Genomic DNA, 25,836 nt, shown 5'->3' on the forward strand with positions numbered 1-25,836 from the left:
CATTTCTTGACTACAGAAAAATAATAAAACAATTCTTCTGTTGCAACTAACTCAGACTACACCAGGTCAGAATTGACACTGGGCTCTTATTTGAAACCTCTGGATTTATCTTGGAAATCATGTGCTGATGTTTGCATAACTCATGGCACCCCACAGCACCTTTAAAAGGACTCCATATCACCCTAGTTGAGAATCAGACATAGAAAATATTGCAGGATTAAATGACAAATATTTTTTCCCAACAACATTTTATTTTGTTCTATTCAGTACTGATGTAAAGATTTCCATGAGGGTCTCTAAAGAGAAAAACATAATACCTCAAATACCCAGAGTAAAACTAACAGTTCTTAGCATCTCCTGTCACTCATTTCCTTATTATGTTCCTCTTCTTTCCTGCTGTATGGGGAACTCACGTACAGAAGGTCCCACACTACTATGGGAGACTGATAGTACTGTGAAGAGACATTTTCATATGAAGGTATTGTGGGAATGGAGCTCACCTGATGTCTGGAGAAATAGAGTCCTTTGGCTTTGAATTAAAACAAACAGTAATTATTACAATTCCCATATTTAATTTAGCATTTTTTGCAAAAAGCAACCTGCTCAGAATGACAGAAACTGCAACAAGGAGAGTTAAAACTAGTTAAAGAATGCAGAAAATGTCAGAGGTTGGGATGAAGTCTGACTAGAAACTGAAAACATGTTTCAACCTAATGCCTTGAAGCTTGAACTGTTGATCCTTTTCATAAGCAATGTTAAAGGTTTGGATATCCTTCTACAGCTGCAAAATAAGGACAAAGAATAGTTTTTTTAATCCCTACACAGAAATGCCAAAAGGTCAAAACAAAATCTGTTCGGCCTTTTTTCTCCGAGTAGTGTGCTTCAACAGAGATTGAAGCATGTTAAAAGGTATCCTACACAAGTTTTCCCTCTGTGTCTGAATGTGACAATAACTGGATTTTTCCTATGTTGACCCGAATTATTTCTAAATCAGATGCCTCCCAAAGTGCTCTCTCAAGCAAAAAGAAAAGTTAGTTACTGAGCTGGATGACAGCTAGAGAAATCAGATAATGATGTACAATAATCAGCTCATCAGAGGGAAGTCAAAAGAACAAAATGTTACAAAATAGGCCATGCTGTTCAAGACACTAAAGAAACACGCACCAAAAAGCAAATGCCTTGGAAGTTAGGTAATTAAAAAACCAATCAGGTTCTGAGGACTGCAGCAGATAAACTCCTGAATTAGTCACTTTCCTGGAGTGTACAAGGACGTTTCTGTTTCAGTTGGATGTGAAAGATGATCCTAAATGTAAACAGCATGCCTGCAGGATCTCTGGAAAGACAAATAATGAAAATAAAGAAGCCAGAGTCACTAGGTTCTGGTATTGTGGGTTTTTAAAATAACATACCTCAAATTTGTCTGAGAAAAAGCCTGGAGCTTTTCTGAGAAAGATACCTCACGTGATAATGTATAGAACAACTTCTGCAATGTGCACTCCTTATTCTGAACATGTGATTTCCTACAGGCGTATGCTGATACTGAAGCTCCTATTTCCTTAAACAGTAATACATGCAACCATTTAAAAGACCTAAACTAAGTTATTATGAGTAAGAATTAATGCGTGTATTTTTATACATGCACTAGGCTCAATTGGTTGCATACCTTGTAACTATGGTACTACTGAAATTAAGTGGTGAATCAGAGCAACAAGAGCTATGGGAGATCAACAATGACAGAAACAATTGGTGACAGCAGAAACAATTGGTGACAGACAGGGGGGACAAGGCTGAACTCCTCAACGAGTTCTTTGCCTCAGTGTTCCTAAGTGAGGGACACGACAAGTCTCTCACTGGGGTTGTAGAGAGGCAGCAGCAAGGCGCCAGACTTCCATACATAGATCCTGAGGTGGTGCAGAGTCACTTGGAAGAACTGGATGCCTTTAAGTCGGCAGGCCTGGATGAGCTCCATCCGAGGGTGCTGAAGGCACTGGCCGACATCATTGCAGAGCCACTGGCGGGAATATTCGAACGCTCGTGGTGCACGGGCCAAGTCCCGGAGGACTGGAAAAGGGCTAACGTGGTCCCCATTTTCAAGTAGGGGAGGAAGGAGGACCCGGGCAACTATAGGCCAGTCAGTCTCACCTCCATCCTTGGCAAAGTCTTTGAAAAAATTATCAAGGCTCACATTTGTGAGAGCCCAGCAGGGCAAATTATGCTGAGGGGAAACCAGCACGGGTTTGTGGCGGGCAGATCGTGCCTGACCAATCTAGTCTCTTTCTATGACCAGGTTACGAAACGCCTGGACACAGGAGGAGGGGTGGATGTCATATACTTAGACTTCAGGAAGGCATTTGATACGGTATCCCACCCCATACTGGTGAACAAGTTAAGAGGCTGTGATGTGGATGACTACACAGTCCGGTGGGTGGCGAATTGGCTAGAGGGTCGCACCCAGAGAGTCGTGGTGGATGGGTCGGTTTTGACCTGGAAGGGTGTGGGCAGTGGGGTCCCGCAGGGCTCGGTCCTTGGACCAATACTCTTTAATGTCTTCATCAGTGACTTGGACGAGGGAGTCAAATGTACTCTGTCCAAGTTTGCGGATGACACAAAGCTATGGGGAGAAGTGGACAGGCCGGAGGGTAGGGAACGGCTGCAGGCAGACCTGGATAGGTTGGACACGTGGGCAGAAAACAACAGGATGCAGTTCAACAAGGAGAAATGCAGAGTGCTGCACCTAGGGAGGAAAAATGACCAGCACACCTACTGCCTAGGGAATGACCTGCTGGGTGGCACAGAGGTGGAAAGGGATCTTGGAGTCCTAGTGGACTCCAAGATGAACATGAGTCGGCAGTGTGACGAAGCCATCAGAAAAGCCAATGGCACTTTATCGTGCATCAGCAGATGCATGACGAATAGGTCCAAGGAGGTGATACTTCCCCTCTATCGGGCGCTGGTCAGACCGCAGTTGGAGTACTGCATGCAATTCTGGGCGCCACACTTCAAGAAGGATGCGGATAACCTGGAGAGGGTCCAGAGAAGGGCAACTCGTATGGTCAAGGGCCTGCAGACCAAGTCCTACGAGGAGAGACTAGAGAAACTGGACCTTTTCAGCCTCCGCAAGAGAAGGTTGAGAGGCGACCTTGTGGCTGCCTATAAGTTCAACATGGGGGCACAGAAGGGAATTGGTGAGTATTTATTCACCAAGGCGCCCCCGGGGGTTACAAGAAACAATGGCCACAAGCTAGCAGAGAGCAGATTTAGACTAGACATTAGGAAGAACTTCTTCACAGTTAGAGTGGCCAAGGTATGGAACGGGTTCCCAAGGGAGGTGGTGCTCTCCCCTACCCTGGGGGTCTTCAAGAGGAGGTTAGATGAGTATCTAGCTGGGGTCATCTAGACCCAGCACTCTTTCCTGCTTATGCAGGGGGTCGGACTCGATGATCTATTGAGGTCCCTTCCGACCCTAACATCTATGAATCTATGAATCTATGACAATTGTCTCAGTCTCTTTTTCTGGTTAACATTTCTAAAAGAAAACAGGTTTTCAGTCCTTGAAAAACAAATCAGACCAGTAACTCTGGGTACTGAGTTTACAGCTGACCAAAGCATCATAAATTCCTCAGAACTATCCTATGACCCCAGCTGACTTACTGCCCCTGGGGCAAGGGTCTGGACTTGATGATCTTCCGAGGTCCCTTCCAGACCAAATATCTATGAAATCTATTAAATCTTCCCAATATCCTTAAAAACTTAGGGGTCATCCATAAATGTCTTCATCCTGAAGTCCTCCTATGTAAAACTTCCTAAGTGTCAAATAGGAGCCTTTCCTAGGTAAAGTGGATTGAGGTGATAATGGGCAGAAGTCAATTAAGTTCAAACCTGACAGTTTTCATTTTTCATTTCTTTGCTGGGATTTCCAGTCTTCATATTGTGGCCACTGTTACATTCTTCTGCCTCTGCACAAGAGGCATTTGAGTTTCCTTTAAAATTCCTACATAAAAAATGAGATTGCAAACTTGTTATTTTTATTTCATACTCATTTTATTTTCACTAAAGCAAATACTAGAGAACAGCAAATAATATATTCAACAAGCAAATAGTAAGAAAAAGACAGAATGCTGTCTGGGCAGGAGAAAGGGTCTCTCTTTTATTTATCTATTACTACATAAAAACAGCCCAAGCAAAATACTCCAGTGACCTTTAAAAAATGAATATCAGCACTTTAAAAAAATCAAATGTTTGCACTTTTGAGCACCACTGCATTAAGAACAATCTATGTGTACAGCTTTCATTCCCAGAACTAAGTGATATGACTCTTGTTATTTGCCCTGAATAAGAAATGCCATTCCTATGTCAACAGGAACACTTACAAAAGCACTGATCAGGAATTCCAAAATGCTGCCAAAATAAGTCTCAATAAAAGCCTATTGCGTTAAAGCAGACTGATGTTTCTGATGGTTTATGATACAGGTTGACTAACAAGTTCTATCCATTTTATTTTCTTCATGGCAATCTCGTTTTTTTCATGTGTTTTTAGCAGTGGTGTCACAGAATTCACACATGGGAGACAAAATGTGAAATGGAAATGTTTCAAAGTTCTCAGGTTATTTTAAATAAAAATAAGTAAATGATCATGAAACTGCATTGTGAAAGACCTACATTATGCAAAAAAAAATGTTAGGATTATCATGGAAAGCATTCTGAGTTGCTTTTACATCCATTTGTTTTATATTCCCTCCCCCCTGCCAAAACTGAGACTGAAAAGGGACTGTCCTTGAAAGATACTGAGCACTCTCAGTTCCCATTTGAGTTGAGGTCACTCAACAGTTATCATGCTGTTCTCACCTCCTTGTGGGAAAAATATTCTATTTCCATGCCTCCTGTGACACCACAAGCACCTACGGTCATTTATAAAATCTTAAACAGTATCTGCATTTCACAAGCCAAGCCAGGAAGGCAATTAGGATTCTGCAGAGAACAGAACAGTGGTCAATCTAAGCCAAGATCTAGGCTGCAAAAAATGAGTAACAGCTTTATGGAAAGACAATTATATCTCTGTAATGTTAGGAGCCAACAAATACTGACTCCTGTCATGGGGTTGGTTTACCTTTTGTAACCTGGACACCTTGTCAGATGGCAGAGGTTAGGAAATAAATGTTAGTTCCTTATAAGTATTCTTCCATGATCTGTTGCACCTTACAACACTGACATTATTTCATATGGCTCTGAGCTAACTTTTTAGCACATACTTGTTTCTAGTTCCCATATGCAGTCAATTTATTCCCTGAAGAATGCATTATTTTACCTCCTACTTTCATATAACCCCAGGGCTACAGTTCATTTTCTTTGTGGTAGTCACTTCCAAATTTTTGTATACTGTGTAAAAACATACTTCCTATTTTCCAGTGTTGTCATAATTATTTATTAAAACCCCAATTCCATTGCTTTGCACTTTACAAGAAAAACAGTCCTATAGGAGAGGAGCTGACAGTTTAAACACAAAATAAAATCAGAGACCTAGACAAAGACTCTATTTTATCCAGTGTTTTAAGAATAACAATAACCTTTTACTGAGATGAATTGGTGTTGGAGGCTTCACAAAAGAAGTATTGAGAAGGAATTAGAATAGAGGGAGGATGGCTGCCTTGTACTTTAAGATTGGAAGGGAGTTACAGGCCTGGGGATACTATCAAAGAGAACATTAATATGTGAAAGAATGAGACTGAATAAGAAGTGAAATAAGATTAATTCATTAGTTCAGTGAGTCCCATATTAGTTTTTGTAGTATTGGTCAAGAGCAGCAACCTTTAAACATATCTAAGAGTTCTGGAACTTGAACAGAACAAGTTTCTACTCAAATATACCTAAACATTCCCAAACTGCCTGATAGAGACAACAGTTCCAATATACAGGGAACAACCCTGAAAAGATGTATGCACATGCTTAACTCTACATCGTCAGTAACTCCACTGAAGTCACTATGCAATATCCACACTACACTGCATAGTTATACATGTAGGCCCAAACCATACATACAGATAAGTGCCTAAATCTACCATTTGAGTGCCACTGACATCTGTAAAACTGCTGCTCATCTGTCACCTACCTCATAGTGCTTAAGTTCCCTATCATGTCATATATCATGACCCCAAATATAGTGTGGGGAGGTTGGGGTGTTGTGGAAGAAATTAAGACACACAGGATCTTTAGGATATTGGATTAGCAGTTTTTATATTTTCAAGGATGTAAATATTCTCCTGGTCATAATTAGATCAAGAAAGATTTCTGCTTTGTTAAACACATGCACCTTTGGAAAGGGCAGGAAGTTATACATTTAGAATCACAAAATCATAGACTCATAGAAAATTAGAGTTGGAAGGGACATCAGGAGGTCATCTAGTCCAACCCCCTGCTCAAAGCAGGACCCTCCCCAACTAGATCATCCTAGCCAGGGCTTTGTTGAGCCAGGCCTTAAAAACCTCCAAGGATGGAGATTCCACCACCTCTCTAGGTAATCCACTCCAGTACTTCACCACCATCCTAGTGAGAAGGTTTTTCCTAATATCCAACCTAAACTTCCCTTGTTGCAACTTGAGAACATTGCTTCTTGTTCTGCCATCTGCCACCACTGAGAACAGTCTGGCTCCATTCTCTTTGGACCCACCCTTCAGGTAGTTAAAGGCTGCTATCAAATCCCGCCTCAGTCTTCTCTTGGGCAGACTAAATAAGCCCTGTCCCCCCAGCCTCTCCTCATAAGTCCTAGCCTCCTACCCATTTTTATTGTCCTCCGCTGGACTCTTTCCAACTTGTCTACATCCCTTCTGTAGTGGGGGGCTCAAAACTGGACACAGGACACCAGATGTGGCCTCACGAGTGCTGAATAAAGGGGAATAATTACTTCCCTTGATCTGCTGGGAATGCTTCTACTAATGCAACCCAGTATGCTTAGCCTTCTTAGTTATTGGCAGTTCCTCAATTCAAGGATGATGTCTACCAGAGTTCATTGATGGGTCTTGAGGTGACTTAAGAGTCCAATCCTTGAGCCACAGACCTGTGCACAGAAGCTGCAGGGCTTTCCGCAGGCCCACACATAGTATGGGCCTCCTGAGAATCCAATAGGTGAGGTATGTGATTGGCCAGAAAAGAAACTATACTTTAGCCTTGCATTGAGAGCAAAATTTTTTCTCTTGGGTACAGGGAAGGCTGCAGTCCCTCAGCTAGCAGGCTGAGTAAAGCAGGCTGAGAGAGAAACTGCAGAAGGTCCTGGCAGAGGGGTCAGCGACAGGAGTCGCCTTCTAACCTGTTAAACTGGGTAGGGACTGCATTCTTGGATTTAAGATGCAGGATAAGAACAGGTTATTTTTCAGGTATTTTGTTTGTTTGTTCTTATATCGCTGTCTGCATATCAACATATGGTTACTGATTTCTTATGCTTGTTCTTGATTTTATAATAGATCCTTTTGTGGGGTTTTTTATTCACTTATTGTCAGAATTAACTGGGATCTCAGAACAGGCCTCTATTCTGGAAGGGAGAATCTATTTTTTCTGAGTGCAAGAGCGAACAAGGGTGTGATTCTCCTAGCTGGCAACACCCCCCACGCTAAGAGCTGGCAAAACCTGGGTGAGGGAGGTAAAGCTGAGGTACCATAGGGCAGGGAGGTGACCTTTGGAGCATCTCAATCTTTCTCAGTGATCAAGCAGCAGATGGCAGGAAGGGGCTGGGACTGTGACCATGAATGGCGCGTGCCCCCGGCAGCTGGGGGGGGGGGGCACAGCTGCGCTGGTTGCAGCAGGATTGCGGTGGCAGTGGTGGGAGAGCTGCAGTGGTAAGCAGGGAGCTCCCACAAACACTGCTGGCACTGTCAGCAGCAGGGAGGTGGGGGGAGGTGGTGAGCAGTGGCGGCGGCAGCCAGGGGCGATTGTGGACTGCCCACAAACACTGCCGGCGGTGTCAGTGGCAGGATGGCAAGTGGCGACCCCCCACAGGCACCCCTTTCTGCAGGGGGTGCACCACCATGCTCAGGGGCGCACATGCACCCGTGTGCACCCCCTACGCATCGCCCAAGGCTGTGAGAACACCCTAGGAGTTTGCCTCAGAGGCGCACCCCACTACATTTGGGGTTGGTGAGCATCACAGAATTATGATGGGGCACGTGCACAGTGCCTCACATAGAACAGGGAACAGCTGAAAGTTTTTTCATGAACCTGGACATTCTAGGGAGTCTAGACTGGCCTACAAATAGCTTTGTATAAAACTTGCTGGGTTTTTTTTTACATTAAGTACATGATAAGTATATATTACTTTTGCTTAAAATGTACAGAAAAATAACTATAAAAATGGCTAGGATCCTAAATTCAGTAGCTGCAAAGAGTATATAGATATCATATGTATATATATAGATTCTTCTGTATATAGATATCAAGCAGTATAGGCAAACTTAAGAATTTGCCCTGAGACCAAACATTTATCTGGGTGGCATTCAGCATGCATAAGTCTGAGTAAATGCTGTCTCTGTCCATAGCTATACATTCCTCTGAGCCCCCTAAGGGCTGTCAAGCAAGAGTCCCAGAATATGTATGCAATCTTTTAGCCATGATTTCAGGATATCATAGTATCATAGTCCTTAGGGTCAGAAGGAACCTAAACAGATCATCAGGTCCAACCCACTACCCCAGGCAGGACCAGGTGCCGGGGTCATATCACCCCAGCCAAATATATGTCCAGCCTCCTCTTGAAGACCCCCAAGGTAGGAGAGAGTACCACCTTACTTGGGAGCCCATTCCAGAGCCTGGCAGCCCTAACTGTAAAGCAATGTCTCTTGATGTCCAGCCTGAACCTTCTCTCTAACAATTTGTGGCCATTATTCCTAGTAACCTTGGGCGATGCCTGGGGGAACAGAGCCTCCCCCAATTCCTGCTGGTCCCCCCTGGTGAGTTTGTAATATGAGAGCTATGAGAAATATGGATTCAACTCATTTTTCTCTGACATTCCTGGTGAGTTTCCTAACCCCAAGGCTACTGGAGTAGGACTTCCCAAGCCCATAGGAGGAGGCCTAGGTATCTAACTCAGAAACTCAAGCAGAAATAGATAACTCTCTCTGGTAAGTTACTTGCCTATATGCCACCCTTTTCCATTGTTTTATGCCTGGTTTCTTAGATCAGGGTCAGCAATCAGCGGACTGGATCTGGCCTACGGAGCTATTTTATCCAGGTCATGCATCTGAGGTGCTTCTGCAGCATTTGAGGAGCAAGAGGCTTCTGCAGGAGGCTTTGCCTATGCAGTGGCTGGGAAGCAGGGAGAAGACACAGCAGCAGCACCACCAGGAAGAGGGGAGTGTGGAAAGAGAGGGGAGGATGAAGTGAGGACTGCTCCTTTGCAGGCCAAGTTGAAGTGATTCACACTCAGAGTTAAGTCCATTAAACTGCCCCTCCTCCCCCACTCCAAAATGTTGCTGACCTCTGGCTTAGATGGTTCCCTGTTCCACTGGTTTCTGAAGATCATTTTCTTAAGCACCTATCTCTCACTATGTGTTTTATGAAGAACCTGGATGTCTGACTTCAGTTGGAGGAGTCCACTGAGCAGGAGGGTGACTAGGGGTTAGGTGATGCAACACCTTAACAGAGTAACATGTAAACATCTTTAAAAATGTGTGCCCTAAATCTAAGCAAAGGTGTAGTTTGAGATCATCCATCTACTGAGCTACTGAGACAGAAGCTACTGAGTTCTATCTAGTCTTTGATTTCATGAGGCCTTATGCTCGAGTCAGTCACTTCACCTCTGCCTCTGTTTCTCCATCCATTAAAAAATTATAGTAATTATAGCCCTATGTTACAAGAATGCTGTGATTTGTGCCAGTTATTTAATGTTCATAAAATGCTTTGACAATGAGCAGTTTTATTCTGCAGTCCTTACTCTGGCACAGTTTTATTTGAGATGGCATGAACTCTGCCTAAGAGCTGCAATATTCAGTCCAAAAACATAATTACTAAGGAGAATTACTCAGTGATTACAAGTGCAGTAGTTAAGGATCATTAAAAGGGCGGTTTTACTAGCATGAACTCAGAACATAAGGCATGAGATCACCAAACTGATATTATCTACATTTATGTACTCCCATGAAAATTAAAAACTAATTTAGAATCTGACTCAAAATGTTTGATCAAGAGCTTTAAATTAAGGAATATTTTATTCATCTACCTCCTTCTAGTGGCAGAACATGAGATAAAAAAATAAAAATCTATTTTATTTAATTCCAAAAATCTTGTAGATTTTAATTCTGCAGTTTTATCAAGCACCTGTACTGGGTGGATGAAGCATGCTCTATCTGCTCAACCCAAAAGGAAAACACCATCTGGAATATATCACTGCATTCTGTCCCTGTCTTCCTTCCATACAATTAGAATTTGTGTCTTTGCAATTTACCTTGCTCCTGGACTAAAAGTTAAAGTACCTCAGAAATCTTTCAGGGTTTTTGGTTGTAGCTGTGTTGTTCTAAGGACATAGGCAGGAAAGCTTCTTTGGGTAGATATTTTTTATTAGACCAACTGAGTAGTTGGAAAAAAGTTCTTTGCAAGTTTTCGGGCACAAGCACCCTTCTTCAGGCTTAGGGAGTCTCTGCTGTTGCATTTAGAACTGCTTCTCTTCATCATTCATTAATGATGATAACTAGGTAAACACTGGTTAAGCTACTTGAGGAACAGCTCAACCAAGAATTCTCTAAAGGGAAGTCATGGACCTCCTGACATCAAAGCAAGAAGCCTACAAGAGATGAAAGTCAGGAAGTACCAAAGAGGAGTACTTAGCAGCCACCCACACCTGTAGGGAGCAGATCAGGACAGTGAAAGCACAAACTGAACATAAATTGGCAACTGGAATCAATGACAACAAAAAGTCCTTTTTTAAATACGTAGCGAGTCACAAAAGGAACAAGGAAAGCAAAGGGCCCCTGATAAATTAAACGAGATAGCTGTTAACCGACACCCAGGGCAAAACCGAACTCCTGAATGAATACTTCACATTGGTATTCCACCAGTTCAAGGATATTAGCCTGCTTGACAGGATACAGGATGACCATGGTGGGGGTGACCACCCTCCACAATTGACCCCACAATTGATGTAGATCTTGTGGGGGAGCACCTAGAAAGGATAAATAACTATAAGTCAGCTGGACTGGACTGGACTGGACTGGACTGGACTGGACGAACTACACCCAAGAGTGCTAAAAGAACTGGCTGATGTCATCGCTACCAGTGGTGAAGTTATTTGAAGATTTGTCACGCTTGGGAGAGGTCCCAGAAGACTGGAAAAAAGCCAATGTGGTACCTATCTTTAAGAAAGGGAGAAGGGAGGACCCAGAAAACTATAGGCCAATCAATTTGACCTCAATCCCAGGTAAAATCCTGGAAAAAATCATCAAAGAAACCATCACACACAGGCTAACTGAAGGCAGTATTCTGAAGGATAGCTAACATGGTTTCGTCATGGGCAGATCGTGTCAGACCAACCTCATTTCCTTCTGTGATCAGGTTATTCATCACCTGGATCGAGGGAATGAGGTTGATGTCATATACCTGGACTTCAAAAAGGCCTTTGAGCTGGTCTCCCACAATGTCCTCATGGTCAAATTGGGAAAATGTGGCCTCAACAACTTCGCAGTCCAGTGGCTAGGTAACTGGCTCCAGGGTATTACAAGCAATCTGGCAAAGTTCACTGAAAACACCAAGCTATGGAGGAGCGCTGTCATGCTCGAAGACAGGCTAGCAATACAGGCCAACCTGGACAGGCTTGTGAAGTGGGCAGACCTCAACTTGATGTCATTTAATACAGAGACATGTAAAGTGCTCCATCTGGGGAGAAATAACCCATAACACACAGGCTCAGCAGTGCTCTGCTTGCCAGCACCACGACTGAACAAGACCTGGGTGTCATGATTGACAATAAAATGAACATGAGCCACCAATGCGATGCCATAGCTGTCAGAGCTAACCAAACACTGGCATGCATCCACTGAGGCTTCTCAAGCAAGGCAAAGGATGTCATCCTCCCACTTTATTCGGCCTTGATGAGATCATAAGTGGAGTGTTGCGTCCAGTTTTGGGCGCTGCACTTCAAGAAGGATGTGGAGAAGCTCGAGAGACTCCGGAGGAGGACCACACACATGATTAGAGGCCTGGAGACCAAGACATATGAGGAGAGGCTGAGGGACTTGGGATTTTTAGCCTGGAGAGGGGATTTGGTTGCAGCCTATAAGTATATCAGGGGCCTACATCAGGGTTTGGGGGAGCATCTATTCACCAAGGCCCCCCAGGGGAAGACAAGAAATAATGGGCACAAGCTAATTGAAGATCACTTCAGGCTAGACGTAAGGAAAAACTTCTTTACAAGCTGGATGCTGAGGGTTTGGAATAGGCTCCCCCCAGAGGCGGTACAGTCATCCACCCTGGCGATCTTCAAAAAACATCCTGATGCCCGTCTTGCAGGGATCATTTGAACCCAGCAGTGTTTCCTGCCCAAGTGCAAGGGGGCTGGACCCTATGATCTGTAAGGTCCCTTCCTGCCCCTAACAACTATGAAACTATGATAACAGGCTCTAGCTTGTACATCTCCTGGCTCAAGCAGCCATAGCCTACATTTTCAGCCTATGAACATTAAACTCTATTTCTGCAGACATCAGGTGAGCTCCATTCCCACAGTAGCTTACATATGAATATGTCTCTTCACAGCACTATTAGTCTCCCATAGTGTGGGACCTTATATACATGAATTCCCTAAACAGCAAGAAAGAAGAGGAAAGCAGTAAAGAAATGAGTGGCAGGAGATGCTAAGAACTGATAGTTTTGTTCTGGGCATTTGAGGTATTCATTTTTCTCTGTAGAGACCCTTATGAAAAGCTTTACATCTATATTGAAAAGAACAGATGAAAATGTTGCTAGGAAAAATATTTGTTATTTAATCCTGCAATATCTTCTATGTCAATGATTTTCAACTAGGGTGATGTGAAGCCCTTTTAAGGGTGCTGTGGGGTGTCATGCAATATTAGGCATGCAAACACCAGCAAACGATTTACAAGATAAATCCAGAGCTTTCAAATAAGAATCCATAGTGTCAAAAACATTCTGATCTGTTGTGGTCTTTCTGAGTTCTTTGCAACAGAATTGCTATATTATTTTTCTGTAGCCAAGAAACGAAGAGCTGGCATTTTCCAAGCAATGCTTTGAGTCTAATGAGGTTGAGAAGCACTGTTCTGTGCAGTAATGACTCACCATGCTTTTCCCCCTCCCTCTTTTTATTAGATTTCTTGTGAACTACTTCTGGGCAGCTAGACAGCTGAAACAGTGGATGGCATACATTTTAAATCTGACAGCAGAGCTCATGCACTATAGTAAAAAGTCTGTAAGTATTCCAGGAAGAGTTTGGTGAACATTGACCCACTGTGTACATAAGCAATATATTTTTTACAAGAATAATGTTAAATATATAAGACTGAACATGTGCTTTATTAATTAAATCTAAATGAATAGTTTGTCTCAGTGTTCCAGGAGGATAACGATGATGAAGATATGCTCGGAGAAAGGGAAGGGGGAATAATCCAGACAGTTACAGAAATAAAAATGTCAAGAAAAGGACGACTAAAAATATGGAGGTAAAATAAAATGGGGTAAAACTGTAACATGGGTTTACCATGTGGATTGGGTCAGATTAACCTGGTATCTTTCTTTAAGAAGATAACTGATTTTCTAGACAAGGAAAACAGTAAATTTTCAGTAAAGCATTTGTTACAGGGCCACAGGAGAAATTATTAGTTAATTAATAGAATTGCCAAGAGGGTAAGGACTGACAGGCAGAAGGCAGCAAACAAGAGGGAGCAGCAGGTAGGCAGGAGGGAGGTTAGCAGTTAAGTTCCTCAAAGATCAGTCCTCAGATGCAGCTGTTCAATATCTTCACAAGACACTGGCACAAAAAGCAGACGTGTGCTGTAGACGCTCACTAGCACAATGTTAGGAGGGTCCCATCAGTAAGGAAGGCCAAGAGAAAGGAGCAGAGAGAACCATGAGGCCTGGATTTACAGGAATGCCGTTCAACTGAATTGCCAAGGGCAAGGCCGTGCAATTAGGGCCCAAAAGCATCTGTCAGCTTTTTTTGCCAGGTGTTTGACAGGATAGTATGTGTATTCATTTATTAATTTAATTTTTTACCACTGCTTTAGGTTACAGGCTAGGAAGGTCAGCCTGGGTGCCATTTTGATCTTAAGCCATCAGCAGATTTGGTCACCAGCCTCCAAGCGTGATGTAGCCCTTAAGAGTAAGAGGCTGAAATCGGTGCCTTATTCCCAGTTCCTTTTTAAAGCTAAGGCAGCTGGGAATGAGGCACCAACTTCAGCCTCGTCCTTAGAGCAGGAGCTCTTTTAAAAGCTGGCATCGTCCCTCACTCATTCCTAAGCCGTGGAAACCTACTGGGGGCAGTTTTCGCGGGAGCCAGGCCAGGGCTCCCATGGGAAACAGATGCCTCTGGGTTTCTTTATGTGAATGGTGTTTGCGTCTCTGGCATCGCGTGGCAAACCCCGGCACCCTTGAGAGGATGCCACCACCGCTGACGCAACCCGGGGAGCGGCTGGTGCCCCGCGACAGACCCTCGTAAGACGAAGAGCGCGCGCCCGGGGCAGGACGGGGGCAGAGGGCGCTGGAGCTCTGCGCATGCGCGGCCCTACCAGTGCCGGGCTGGAAAGAAACCACGAGCCGTTGCTCCCCTGCAGTTCTGCCCCGCCCGGTTGTAAGATGGCGGCGCCGGAGTCACGTGGGGCGCGCCCAGACTGGGACATGGCGGCCGCGGAGGGAGCTGCGCTAGACGCAGAGAATGAGAGAGAGGAGGTGGAGGTGAGTCGGCGCTGTCCTTCCCACAGCACTTGGGGGCTCCCGCCCTGGCCGCGGGGCCCGTCGCGCCGTTCTGTCGCGGCCAGTAACGGTCACAAAGGGGCGGGGCGGGTTGTTTGCGCGTACTACTTGGGTCGGCACATGCGCAGTAACGCTGTTCGTGGGCAGTAACTGTTTAGACGTGCTTGCGTACAGTCACGTTTTACGCGTGCGTGTGCACGGTAACAGTTCACGCAGGCCTGTGCACACGCAGTAACTTGTCTGATCGTGACTGCACCAGCACTGTAAGACTTTGCGCATGCAGTAATAGTTTATGCACGTCTACACGCACAGTAACTGTTCAGATGTGAAGTATTCCTATGCCTACACACAAACACATGCACATGGTAATGCTTCACACATTGGTGCACATGTGCAGTAAAACTTCACATATGCATTGTGTGCAGTAACACTGTGCACAGGCATGCACATGCTCACACATGTGGCTCCTGACTAAGGTACTAGGATTTGGCTAAATGAAAAATCTCTTCCAGTCACCCCAGCCCTCACTGGGCGCACATGAAAGTGCTGGGCAGGACACTGCCTTGCTGCACAACTCGAAGCTATTTTTTATTTTGTTTAAGTAGATGCAGCCACACAATTGTTCCCTGCTCCTACTCACAAACTTCATTCACCTTTGGACATGGCTCTTCAGTAAAGAATTGGCTTTTGACTGTATGTCTGTGGTAACGTCTGCCTGTGGGCATCCCAGTGGAGATGTCACTATATCTCTACAGGCTGTCCTTAGGACAGGGGTTGGCAGCCCCCTCCCCCAACCTGCCTTTGCTTATCTTTGCTGCAGATGCCTCACTACATTTGGCGGGCGGGCGGGGGGGGGGGGGGGGGTGGTAAAATCAGGCATAACTATATTCTTCCCGATGCCCCATGCCACGCCTGGCTGGGGCAGGTCAGATCTGCCCTGCAGGCTGTAGGTTGCCGCCCCCTGCTAGGAAGCCTTTTCCCATCTAGTTTTGCTTTCTGATGACACGCTGTCAATTGCATATGCCCTCCCTCACCCCATTAACCAGGTCCCTGGCTCTGGAAAAAGGAATTGGGGCTTTACTGAATGTGACCAAATCTGTCTCCAGTCACTCTTGAGTCAGAAAGGTACTGGTCATGATCTGTCCAGCTCCAAGCTGATTGTTATCCAGTTTCGGGCACTGTATAAGTAATGCATTTTGAAATTGTAAAACTTGATCTTGTAGGTCAAGCCTTTGATATATAATATACTATAATGATTGCGACTTGTGGTGGGAACACCAGTCTACCAGAAAGTGGATTGCTACTGATACATTTTCACACAGGTTTCTAGAAATTTTATTTATTGGGGGGGGGTTGTCATAAGATAGTAAATAGAGGTCTTCATTATGCTAGGAACACCACAGATCAAGGTTTGAAGGGTGAAGGGAACTTACCATACATCCACTGCTCTGCAGTAATTGGTTTGAATGCCTACTCCTGTCTCAGAGTAAATGGAAGAAGCTAAACTTGGCTCTGTTTCCTTCAGGAGGAAGCTTGCTCCTGTTTAGTTTCTACTTAGCACAGGACAGAAGAGGATGCATGAAAGAAACAGTTATCAAGGAGCAGTGATGCATGGTAAAGCCCTGTACATTCATTTAAACTTGGTATAAATTGTTTGTCTGTATGAGAAGTGCAGAAAAAGGCAAAGTTTTCCCCAACACCAGAACAGGTGACTGGCAGAGTCAGAAATAGTACCTAGATTTCTGGGTTCCTGATCTGTGATTTGTTCGTTAACATACATGGCCTTTTAAGTACAGCCATATTTTGAAAATAATCATAGTTATAATAAAGTTCATTTTTATTTCAGATATTTATTTGCATAACAGCAAAGGATTGTGATGGCAAATAATTGTAAACTGGGCAATTGAAACAAGAAAAGAGTTAGAAAGTAATACTTTCTCATTATTTTTCAGTAAATTAAAAAAAAATGTTTAAACTATCTGCTTTGAAGTCACAATTTTTACCATGCTTTTAAAAATTGTGTGTGTTCATTGGTAATTATTAGATAAATAGTGGAGACTTTCTTGTTACTTTCAGAAAGAAAGATTTACAAGGATCCATTAGAATTGTGTTCTTTTTCTCACCCCCTTCCCAATAAGGAATGACATGAGCAAATCAAATTTTAAGGCAAGACGTAGTCAACAGATAAAAGGAACTATTTTAATCTACTTTCTAATTAACCAATATAAATTATTACTGTAATACATTGCTGAAGGCAGTATTAAACTATCACATTTATTTAAGAACAAATAAGCATAAATGTGGAGTTGTATAAAGTAGCATAAAATTATTAAGGACTTTTGGTGCTTATCCTTTGGGTAAAAAGAAATTTGAGATGAAGTAGAAACAGGTGTCACATTCAGGTGTGTTGTGTATGCAGGCAATAGGGACAAAGTATCATGCTGTTTGTAGGCACCTCCTGAAACTGCAGAGGAAGTGTGCTACACAGCGACTCCTTTAATCTAGCTCATTTTGCTGCATCCCACCCCTGATTGGCAGAGGGACCCTGGTGGCCCTGCTGCTTGCTACTGATTGGCTGCGAGGCAAAAACCATGGTTTTAAATACGCCAGGCTGCTAGGGCCCCTCGGCCAATCAGCAGGAGGAGACAAAAAAGTATATATGTATGTAGTATATTTTAAACTGGCATATTTAAAATCACAGGTTTTGCCTCCTGGCCAATCAGCAGCAACAGGTGGGGCTACCGCTTCCCCCCGCCCCAGCCAATTGGGTGGGGGAAGTGCAGCAAAATGAGCTAGATTAAAGGAGTCATGCAGCAGTCTTTCCCCCATGATTTCAGTAGGGACCTAACTATTTGTGTCATGATTTAATTCTGGTATGGCAGTAGCTCCTGTGTCACTTAGCAAACAATATATATAGGTCAAATTTTGTATTTACCAGTTCTGAGGAGCATCTGCTTTAATACGCAGTTTTTTATTAGTTAGTGGTTATTTTTAGTTTGTGGTTCTAAGCACTTTACAAATGTATTTTATAAACTTATTTCATAGGAGCAGCTGGTCATGGTGGAATTATCTGGAATTATTGATTCAGACTTCCTAGAAAAATGTGAAAACAAGTGTAAGATTTTGGTAAGTGCAACTACAACAAATAGCAAAGGGGCAAGTGAGATTCATAAGAACAAGAAAGAATTTTGGACATGTTCCAAAGCTTGTTGGAGTTGATGGGTTTTGGATCAGATCCATGGTATAGAAATAGGCATGGTTTCTGGGATGATAATCTCCCTACATGGTCTATGCATTCAGCAGGTAGCGTCTGTCGGAGTTGTGCCTATACCTTGAAAGTTACAGGTGTGCAAAATTTAGAAGAGAATTTTTTAAATAATTCTGGATTAGGAATCTTACATTTAGGCTCCAAAGTCATGTAAGGGCTTTTGAAAATGTTACCCTTAATGAGTTAAAAAAATCAGTTTGAACAAGTGTACTTTCTGAAATAGCTTGAACACAGCTTGCAAACAATACTACCCATTTCTACTTTAATTATATCATATTTTCTGCTCTCTTTCAGCCCTGGATACTTATAACCCACATGTTCTGCCACTTCATTACGAAGTTACTATAAAAGGCAGAGTTACCTAGACCTCAGTTTTTCACTGTTCTTCACCTGGGTCATTTAATTGATTCCCAAATGTGAGACAGGTTCTCTTGTCCCTGAAAACTATTGGGAATGCCCCATAGCTCTGTAAAAGACAATCTTCCACATGCAAAATGTTATGTGAAACGTGACTACTTGGTTAGATATGAAGCTAGAGAAATATGGGAGGATGTTTTTTGACTTCTTGTTGATGCAATAAAATCGGTTCCTAAAATTTTAGTTGCGGCTGTCAATAAAAAAAATGCGTTATAAGTATGTTTATAAATTCTCGTTCTGGTGAATAAATTTGCATCCCATGCTTTGAAACAAGTTACAGGCAACCCCTGCTTAGTGCTCTTAATTGATTCTGGAAAAACCAAGCGCTAAGTGAAACAGTGTTAAGCAAAACCCATTTTGCTAGTTGCAGTGGTGCATATTTTCACTGATATCGTACAATGGCTTTAAGTTGTATGCCTTCATTTTTTATTGTACTCCTTGTTAGAAAAAAACCCTGCATTTACAGGATGTGCTTCTCTCACACAGTTCCCTCTTAGATTCTCCGCAAAATCAGAATCATTTGAAATTCTCTTTGGGTCATGGGGATCAATTTAAAAAAATAGAATAAACAATTCTGTGACACCACACTTATTTTGAATAGCTGTCTCAAATTCTAGTAACTGTTTCTGGAGAGAAAAGGGGTAAAAATCCTAACCAACCGACCAAATAACTATAAGGTTTTCAAATACAGGTTTCCCTTGCTTTATGCTGTGCATCTGTTCCTGGAAAATGGTGCATAACTCAAATTCACGTAAAGGAAACCCACTTTACAATGTAACAAATAGGGACATGTTCCAAGACCTCGACTGTACTGACCCCCACACCCATTTGTACCACTTTTACGAGACAGTTTTTGTACTTGCCAACAGCAGACAGTACACACAAGCACAGGGTGGTGGTGAATGTGTAGTTGGTGTGAAGAGAGGGTGGTGATGGATCAGGGAGCTTGGTTGGAGATAAGCTAGCAGGACACTTAGAAGCCATAATTGGGATGGCGACTACAGAAACACGTGTTGCAGGCAACGTGTGAGGAGCACAGATCCACAGTGGACTATGGTTTGGTGTGCATCACTCCCACAATGCACTGCACAAAGCAGCTGACTGCGAGCTTCCACCACACTTCATAAGAGTGAATTTATCTTGCATATAATTAATTTTTGGTATAAAAAGGGTCATCACATAAAAGCGAATTTGCACGTACAGAACCTGCATGAAGCAAGGAAAACCTGTATTGAAAATCACATATAGCTACCACATGCTACTACACTTTTAAAGTTTTTGCATTCTCTATCAAAACAGTGCAGTGATCTGCACTTCTGTATGCAGCTTTGGTACTACTGATGCCTATTTATTTTTTCTGCAAAAGTGGAACTGCAAGCTTAAGTGTCAATACAAGTTAAATGTTTACTTTCTTGAAGGGAGAGTCAGAATAATATTAACATTCATTACATAGTCAGGATACACATTGTAGATTTTATAAAATTAACAAAAAAGGCTTTTTGCCTTGGTAACATTTGGCACATGCTTAACTTCATGCATGCGAGAAGGCCTGTCAGTGAAGCTAAAGCAGGGATGGGCAATTATTTGGGCTGGAGGGCCGCTTAGGGAGTTTTGGTGAGCTGTTGTGGACTAGGCCAGCACCCCTTCTCCTCCCTCCCCCCCCCCCCCCCCCCCCCCCCCCCCGGCAACAGCTCGCTAAAACTCCTAAAGTGTCTCTGCCCTTCATGTGGCTGGGTGAATGGGATGACCCTGCAATAGAGTGGATCACAGCTCTGCCTTGGGCCCCAGCCTAACACTGTCACCACCCAGAGATCCCAGGGTCTCCATGGAGACTGTCCTAGGATGTACACAGCTGGGCAGATGGGGTGGGACTGTCAGCAGGTGAGGACTGGCATCCGGGTACAGACACATTGGGCTGGGGCTGGGAACACGCAGGACTAGGGCTCAGGGCAGAGCTGTGATCCGCTCCCTGCACACCTCTGCCCACAGACCCGGTGCCCATTGCAGGGGCATATGGAGTGTGGATCATGGCTCTGCCCTGGGCCCTGTCCCTGCGCTCTCCCCACCCAGTGATTCAAACCAGGCCCCAGCCCCGCCTGTCCATCCCACTTACAAACACCACTCTCTGCCTGCCTGTGGCCTCATCCCATCTGCTTGGCCACACACCCTGTCCTCACAGGTCCTGGACCAGTTTCCCTGGAAACCCTGTCTGCCTGCTCTGTCCAGTGCACATATGCCATGGCTTCAGCTGCCCCCTGAGTCGGGCAGATGAGGCTGAGGGACATGCTGTGGGCTGGACAAAATCCATTGATGAGCTAGATTTTGCCCACCCCTGAGCTAAAGTGGCCAAATGTGATTAAAACTGTATTGCATTAAATATGTCTTGAATCAGGTATTTGTCTGAAGTATAGTTTAGTTTTAATCCTACTGAAGGATAATAGGAAAAATGATGAGAGCATGCCCTGTGTGGTTGGAAGGTCTTTGACACAGCAGACTCCTTTCCACTCCAATATACAAAATCAAATTAACCTTTCCAACATGAATGACAAGCACCACAAGCTTGTTTAACCTTGAACTTGTGTTAGTGACAGTGAAACTGTGGATGAGTCCCTTTATACATAGCTCAACCACCACTGCGCACCCCTAAAGGGGTACACTACCTCCTCGGGGCACTCTTCTGCCACGACTTTATGGTAATAACTGTAGAACTCTTTCCCTGAGAAGGGAAACCAGCTTCGCTGTCAGGGCTTTGTCCAGTAATCCAAAATAATCAGTTATGGCCTGTAACAGAGCCTCATGGCCTTACAGAGGGCTCCTCCAACCCTAGTACCCCTGCCACAGTCCTCTGGGCTTAAGTACAGGTTCCTGCTGTTGCTCCCAGGAAGCCTCTGCAGTCCATTAGAAACAAAAATGCAAAAATATGAATAGGGGTATTCCTCACCCCTAGTCTCCAGCGCGGGGGTTTTCCTCTCATTACTGATTGTGTCCTTTTGGGTTCTCTGCCCTGCACTCCCAGCGTATCAGCGCTGGTTTCTGGTCCCTAGCTGTAGCTGGTCTGTCCTGTATTGAGGGGAGTTAACATCAAGTGACTTCTCCCTTGAGGTTATAAACAGCCTGGGTTGTTCCAGTCGTGTCTTAGTGTTTTCAAAATAGGGCTTTCCCTTTCCTGGGGTTCTGTTTCCCATTGGGAACCTTAAGGGGGTTGAACTGTCTCTGTATTCTCCTGGGGCTTTCTGCAACACAGGCTTTCCCTGCTGGGATACTTCTCCCCTCTGCTTGAGAGCACTCTGCAGGTAAGCGTTTAGTTCTTTCCACGTTCCCAGACCTGTTTAGGGACTTCTTCTGTTTGCTGCCTCCGAGAAGGCTCTGCAGTTGCCCCGTTTCAACCGCCCTTGTGTTCTTCCCCTTTAATGTTGGTGCCTCTTGACTTCCAGATACTAAGGGGAAGGGAGGGAACATAGATTTTCCTCCTCCCACGCCCCCTACTCTTCTACAGAAACCAATTTTGTGCTGATCTGCAACCCTGATAAGGATTCCTTCCACTTCCTTGCTGTCACAGACATCCCCTAGCATGGAGCCCTGATCCTAGATAAAGAAGCTGACCCCTAGGGAATGAATTATATTCCATGCACATAAATTTACTAAAGCAAAGCTGTGGATTAAAATAGTACTTTCTGGAGGCAATAACAGCTTTTAGCAACTACTTCTTGTAAACAAACAGACTGAACACAGTTTAGTCCATGCTTCTTTGGATTTCAGTAACTGTCCCCTTCCCTCTTTATATATTGTAGCTTTTGCTAGGTCAAAGTCTTTTTAAAGGGATGTAGTAAACTTCCTGGGACACCGTCAACTGAAATGCATGATTCTGTATTAAAATACCACCTTGGGGTTATGACTCAGAAGTTTGTTTGTTTTTTTTCCGTTTGATAATACTTTGTTTCTGGCTCATAGCAAGTGTTTCACTGATTCTTTTGTATAGTTACTTCCCTTGTTGCTTGTGTGGATCTCTCAGAAACAGGAGAGAGAACACTTTAAACACAGGAGAAAATAATTGGAAAACCATAACAACTTGCAGGGGAATGCAGAGGCAGATGTAACTCATTTTTGGAATTTGTCTACATTTTCAGTTGACCCTGTCCTGCAATTCTTTAGGAATCTGCTATAAAAAACAGCGTCCTACCACCACCAATGATCTGGTTATATGCCTGCTTCTTGTTCAGTCACTTAACCTACTTGTACAAACTCTCTTTTTCCTGGCTAGCTTTCTAATTTGCTTACCTAATTTATTTGCCTGAGATGTAAGAATGATGGCTTTAGAAAGCTTTGCAGGTTGTAAATCAGCAAATAAAATTTTTTCTTTGGTCTTTGTTCCTATTCTAATTTGGATATAACAGAATAGACTCGCTAGCTTGTATTTCACTTTGCTTTCTTGCCTTGTACTGTATAAACCATTTTGGGGGAACCTATACTTAAGGTGGTATGTGAGCTACAGCAAATGTATTTTAGCAGTTGTCTATTTCTAGTCCTCTGAAAAGAGATCTGCCTTAACTATCATAGGCATAGCATAATTTTCTTTCTCTTTTTTGTCTTTACTTTTGTAGGGAATAGACACAGATAGACCCATTTTACAAGTGGACAGATATGTTTTTGCTGGACAGTATGAAGGTAGGAGAAGATGATATGTACAAAATCTTTTTTTCAAGTGATATGCAGTGTTCTCTTATCTTCCATGGACTTCAGTGTAAGTGGAGAGCCCTCAGCTCTGAAAAATCAGGTCTTAGAAAATAATTTCTCTCATTTCTTAACAAAATGTCCTTTGTTCTTCTTGTTAGATGCCCTTGGAACGTGTGTGGTCTTTGAAGAAAATGCAGAGCATGGTAGGTGATATGTCTTGAATGTCCTGGCTTGTCTGAGGGACAGGCGAGGCAGAAAATATTTGTATCGTATCAGTTGAGGGGAGTGTTCACTAAAATATATTTCTCTTTCTAGTGGATGCAGAAGGCAACCAAAAAGTACAGTTGAAATACAAGTGCCACACAATGAAGAAGCTAAACATGACACGAACGCTCTTAACAGAAAAGAAGGAAGAAGAAGAGACCGTAGGTTAGTATTACTGATCTTATGAATGGGGTGCCATTATGGGATTGGGGTAAGAATAACCCTAGTTTTTACAGCTGCCTCAGAATGAAAAGTAGGTTAATATGTTTTGTACCAGTAAGATTCCAGAAGCTAAAGAGTTGCAAGCTTTCTTTCTGTCGCAGGACACCTCGGTGCTCCTGCTCCTAGAGAGGGGAAAGCTGCCAGAGGAGAAGCTCTGACAGTACATGAGGAGCCCCAGGGGAGATAAGGAGCGCAGCTGCAGGTTGCCAGGGCAACTGATAAGAATCAGCTGGCCAGAAGGGGGCAGGGCCTGGCCTTTATAAAGCCCAGGGCTGAGGCCAGGCTAGGGGTTCCCTGCCAGCAGCCAGAGAGGCAGGAGCTCGGGGCTAAGATGCGAGGACTGCTCGAGCAGACTGAAGGATGGTGGCTCTGTGGTGCAGGAGCTATGTTGTTGCAGCCAGGCGGCCTTGAGTTAAGTTACAGCCAGGAGGCTTGCGTTTTGTTTGGTTAGTGTGTGTATTATACCGGAGGCTTGGGTGAGGCTGTAGGGGTTGGTGGAGGCCTCATCGGGGACTTACAAGGGAGTGTGAGGCCCTGGTGCCAGTGAGGGCGCGTTAGGCCCTGAGAGTTACAGGGCAGAGTCGTGAGGTCAGTTAAGCTCAGAGAGGAGCGGCTGAGCCTCATAGGGACCCCCATAGGGGTGGGGTGCCCTAGCGCCAGGGAGGGCGCAGTCTAGCGCCAAGAGGGCGCATTATCCTCATAGGTACCCCAGTGGTATGGGGACCCCAGTGCCAGTGAAGGTGCAGCTTACGCGCCAGTGCAGGCGTGACTGGCAGTGAGGAGCGCAACCAGTGGGTTGCGGGCGCAACCAGTGGGTTGCGGATGGGGGACACAGACCCCGGGTTGTGTGCGGGGTACGTAGACCCCAGCCCCAGAGAGAGGGGCGATTTTATCAGGGAGCCCAGTGTGGACACAGTGAGCCCCAAAGAGGGGGCGGCACTATTAAGAAGCCCAAGGTGGGCGTGGCGAGCCCCAAAGAGTGGGAGCACCATATTGGACTATTGAGAAGCCCAAGATGGGCACGGCGAGCCCCAAGGAGGGGGAGCGCCACATTGGACTATTGAGAAGTCCTAGCGTGGGCACGGCAAGCCCCGAAGAGGGGGAGCACCATATTAGGAAGCTCAGGACGGGCGCAGCAGACGCCAGCAAGGGCGTCACTTGTGGGGTGCATAAACCCCAGCCCCAGGGAGGAGTGATTACTGAGGAGCCCGAGTGGGGCCATACTGAGGAGCCCTAGAGCGGGGCGATTATTGAGGAGCCCAAGAGGGGCAATGTTTGAGAGGCCCAAGAGGGGCCCGATTGAGGAACCCAGGACAGGAGTAGCGAGCCCAGTAACAGGCTAGCACCGCGGAAAACCCAGAACAGGGGCAGGGTGCTGCAGTGGACCCCAACGGAAGGGGTTAGTGGCATAGCACCCCAGGAGAAGGGCAAGGTGCTGCGGTTGTCCCCAGCAAAAGGGGATAGCAGCGCGGTGAGCCCGTATCAGAAAGGGTGGTAGTGCGGTGGGCCCAAAAGACCAGTGGCCAGAGAGGACGTCCCAGAGGGGACTAGCCTAGTGTAGAGAAGGCCCAAGAGTGGGCTAGATTATAGAAGAAGGGCCCGGGAAGCGGGCGTGTAGTTTGACCTAACAACGTCTTTCACATCAGCGAGGCTTGGGGCGTGGTATTAGGGGTGGTAGGAGCCACGCGCAGCCCATAAGGGTAGGGTGCCTGGGGAGCACCCATTACACTGGGAGACCCCCAGGGGGTCCAGGAACACACGGGGACAGAGATCCCGAGTAGCCGTGCCCAGGGAGTCGTAGGCAGCCTCCCGAACCTACTGAACATCAAAGACGTGGCGGGCGAGAATAAGAGGGTGCCTTGGGCCGGCCTTGACATGGAGCGAGGGACCTCGAGGAGATCACGGTGCTCCTGCAGGACCCCGCCGTGACACTTTCCTAAAACGACAAGAATGTATTAACATGTTAACTGAACTAAAAGTTAGTTTATAGTTACTTTGAAGAAACATGCTTGCAAGTTGAACCAAATTACTTTTCATTTTTATATCTGTTTTGAAGACACACTTTTTGCCCTAATCATACAACTTTACCTAAGCATCAA

At 44.7% G+C, this 25,836-nt stretch overlaps 1 protein-coding gene and 1 long non-coding RNA gene across 5 annotated transcripts in view; one reads left to right on the forward strand and one right to left on the reverse strand.

Moving 5' to 3' along the window:
• Positions 1-14,769, reverse strand: LOC109286269 (uncharacterized). 2 transcript variants are annotated; one of them, XR_002094258.2, is made up of 3 exons: positions 14,709-14,769; positions 3,880-3,991; positions 1-1,333 (listed from the first exon to the last, which is right to left on the reverse strand). It is a non-coding gene; the product is annotated as an uncharacterized LOC109286269 (long non-coding RNA). The 2 variants fall into 2 exon arrangements; XR_002094259.2 differs by lacking the exon at positions 14,709-14,769 and adding an exon at positions 4,846-8,437.
• GTF3C6 (general transcription factor IIIC subunit 6) overlaps positions 14,694-25,836 on the forward strand; it is a 14,204-nt gene continuing 3,061 nt past the window's right edge. Inside the window, exons 1-6 of one of the 3 annotated variants that reach the window (XM_019499935.2) lie at positions 14,783-14,874; positions 16,418-16,506; positions 17,938-18,018; positions 23,179-23,242; positions 23,410-23,454; positions 23,567-23,680. In XM_019499935.2, the coding sequence (XP_019355480.1) occupies positions 16,504-16,506; positions 17,938-18,018; positions 23,179-23,242; positions 23,410-23,454; positions 23,567-23,680 (307 nt within the window). In that variant the 5' untranslated portion in view covers positions 14,783-14,874; positions 16,418-16,503. Of the gene's footprint in view, positions 14,875-16,417; positions 16,507-17,937; positions 18,019-23,178; positions 23,243-23,409; positions 23,455-23,566; positions 23,681-25,836 lie in introns of all 3 variants that reach the window. The other 2 variants (XM_059732951.1, XM_006261610.4) reach the window with 2 other exon arrangements.

Source organism: Alligator mississippiensis, chromosome 1 (genome assembly GCF_030867095.1).
Source record: "Alligator mississippiensis isolate rAllMis1 chromosome 1, rAllMis1, whole genome shotgun sequence".
NCBI lineage: Eukaryota > Metazoa > Chordata > Crocodylia > Alligatoridae > Alligator > Alligator mississippiensis.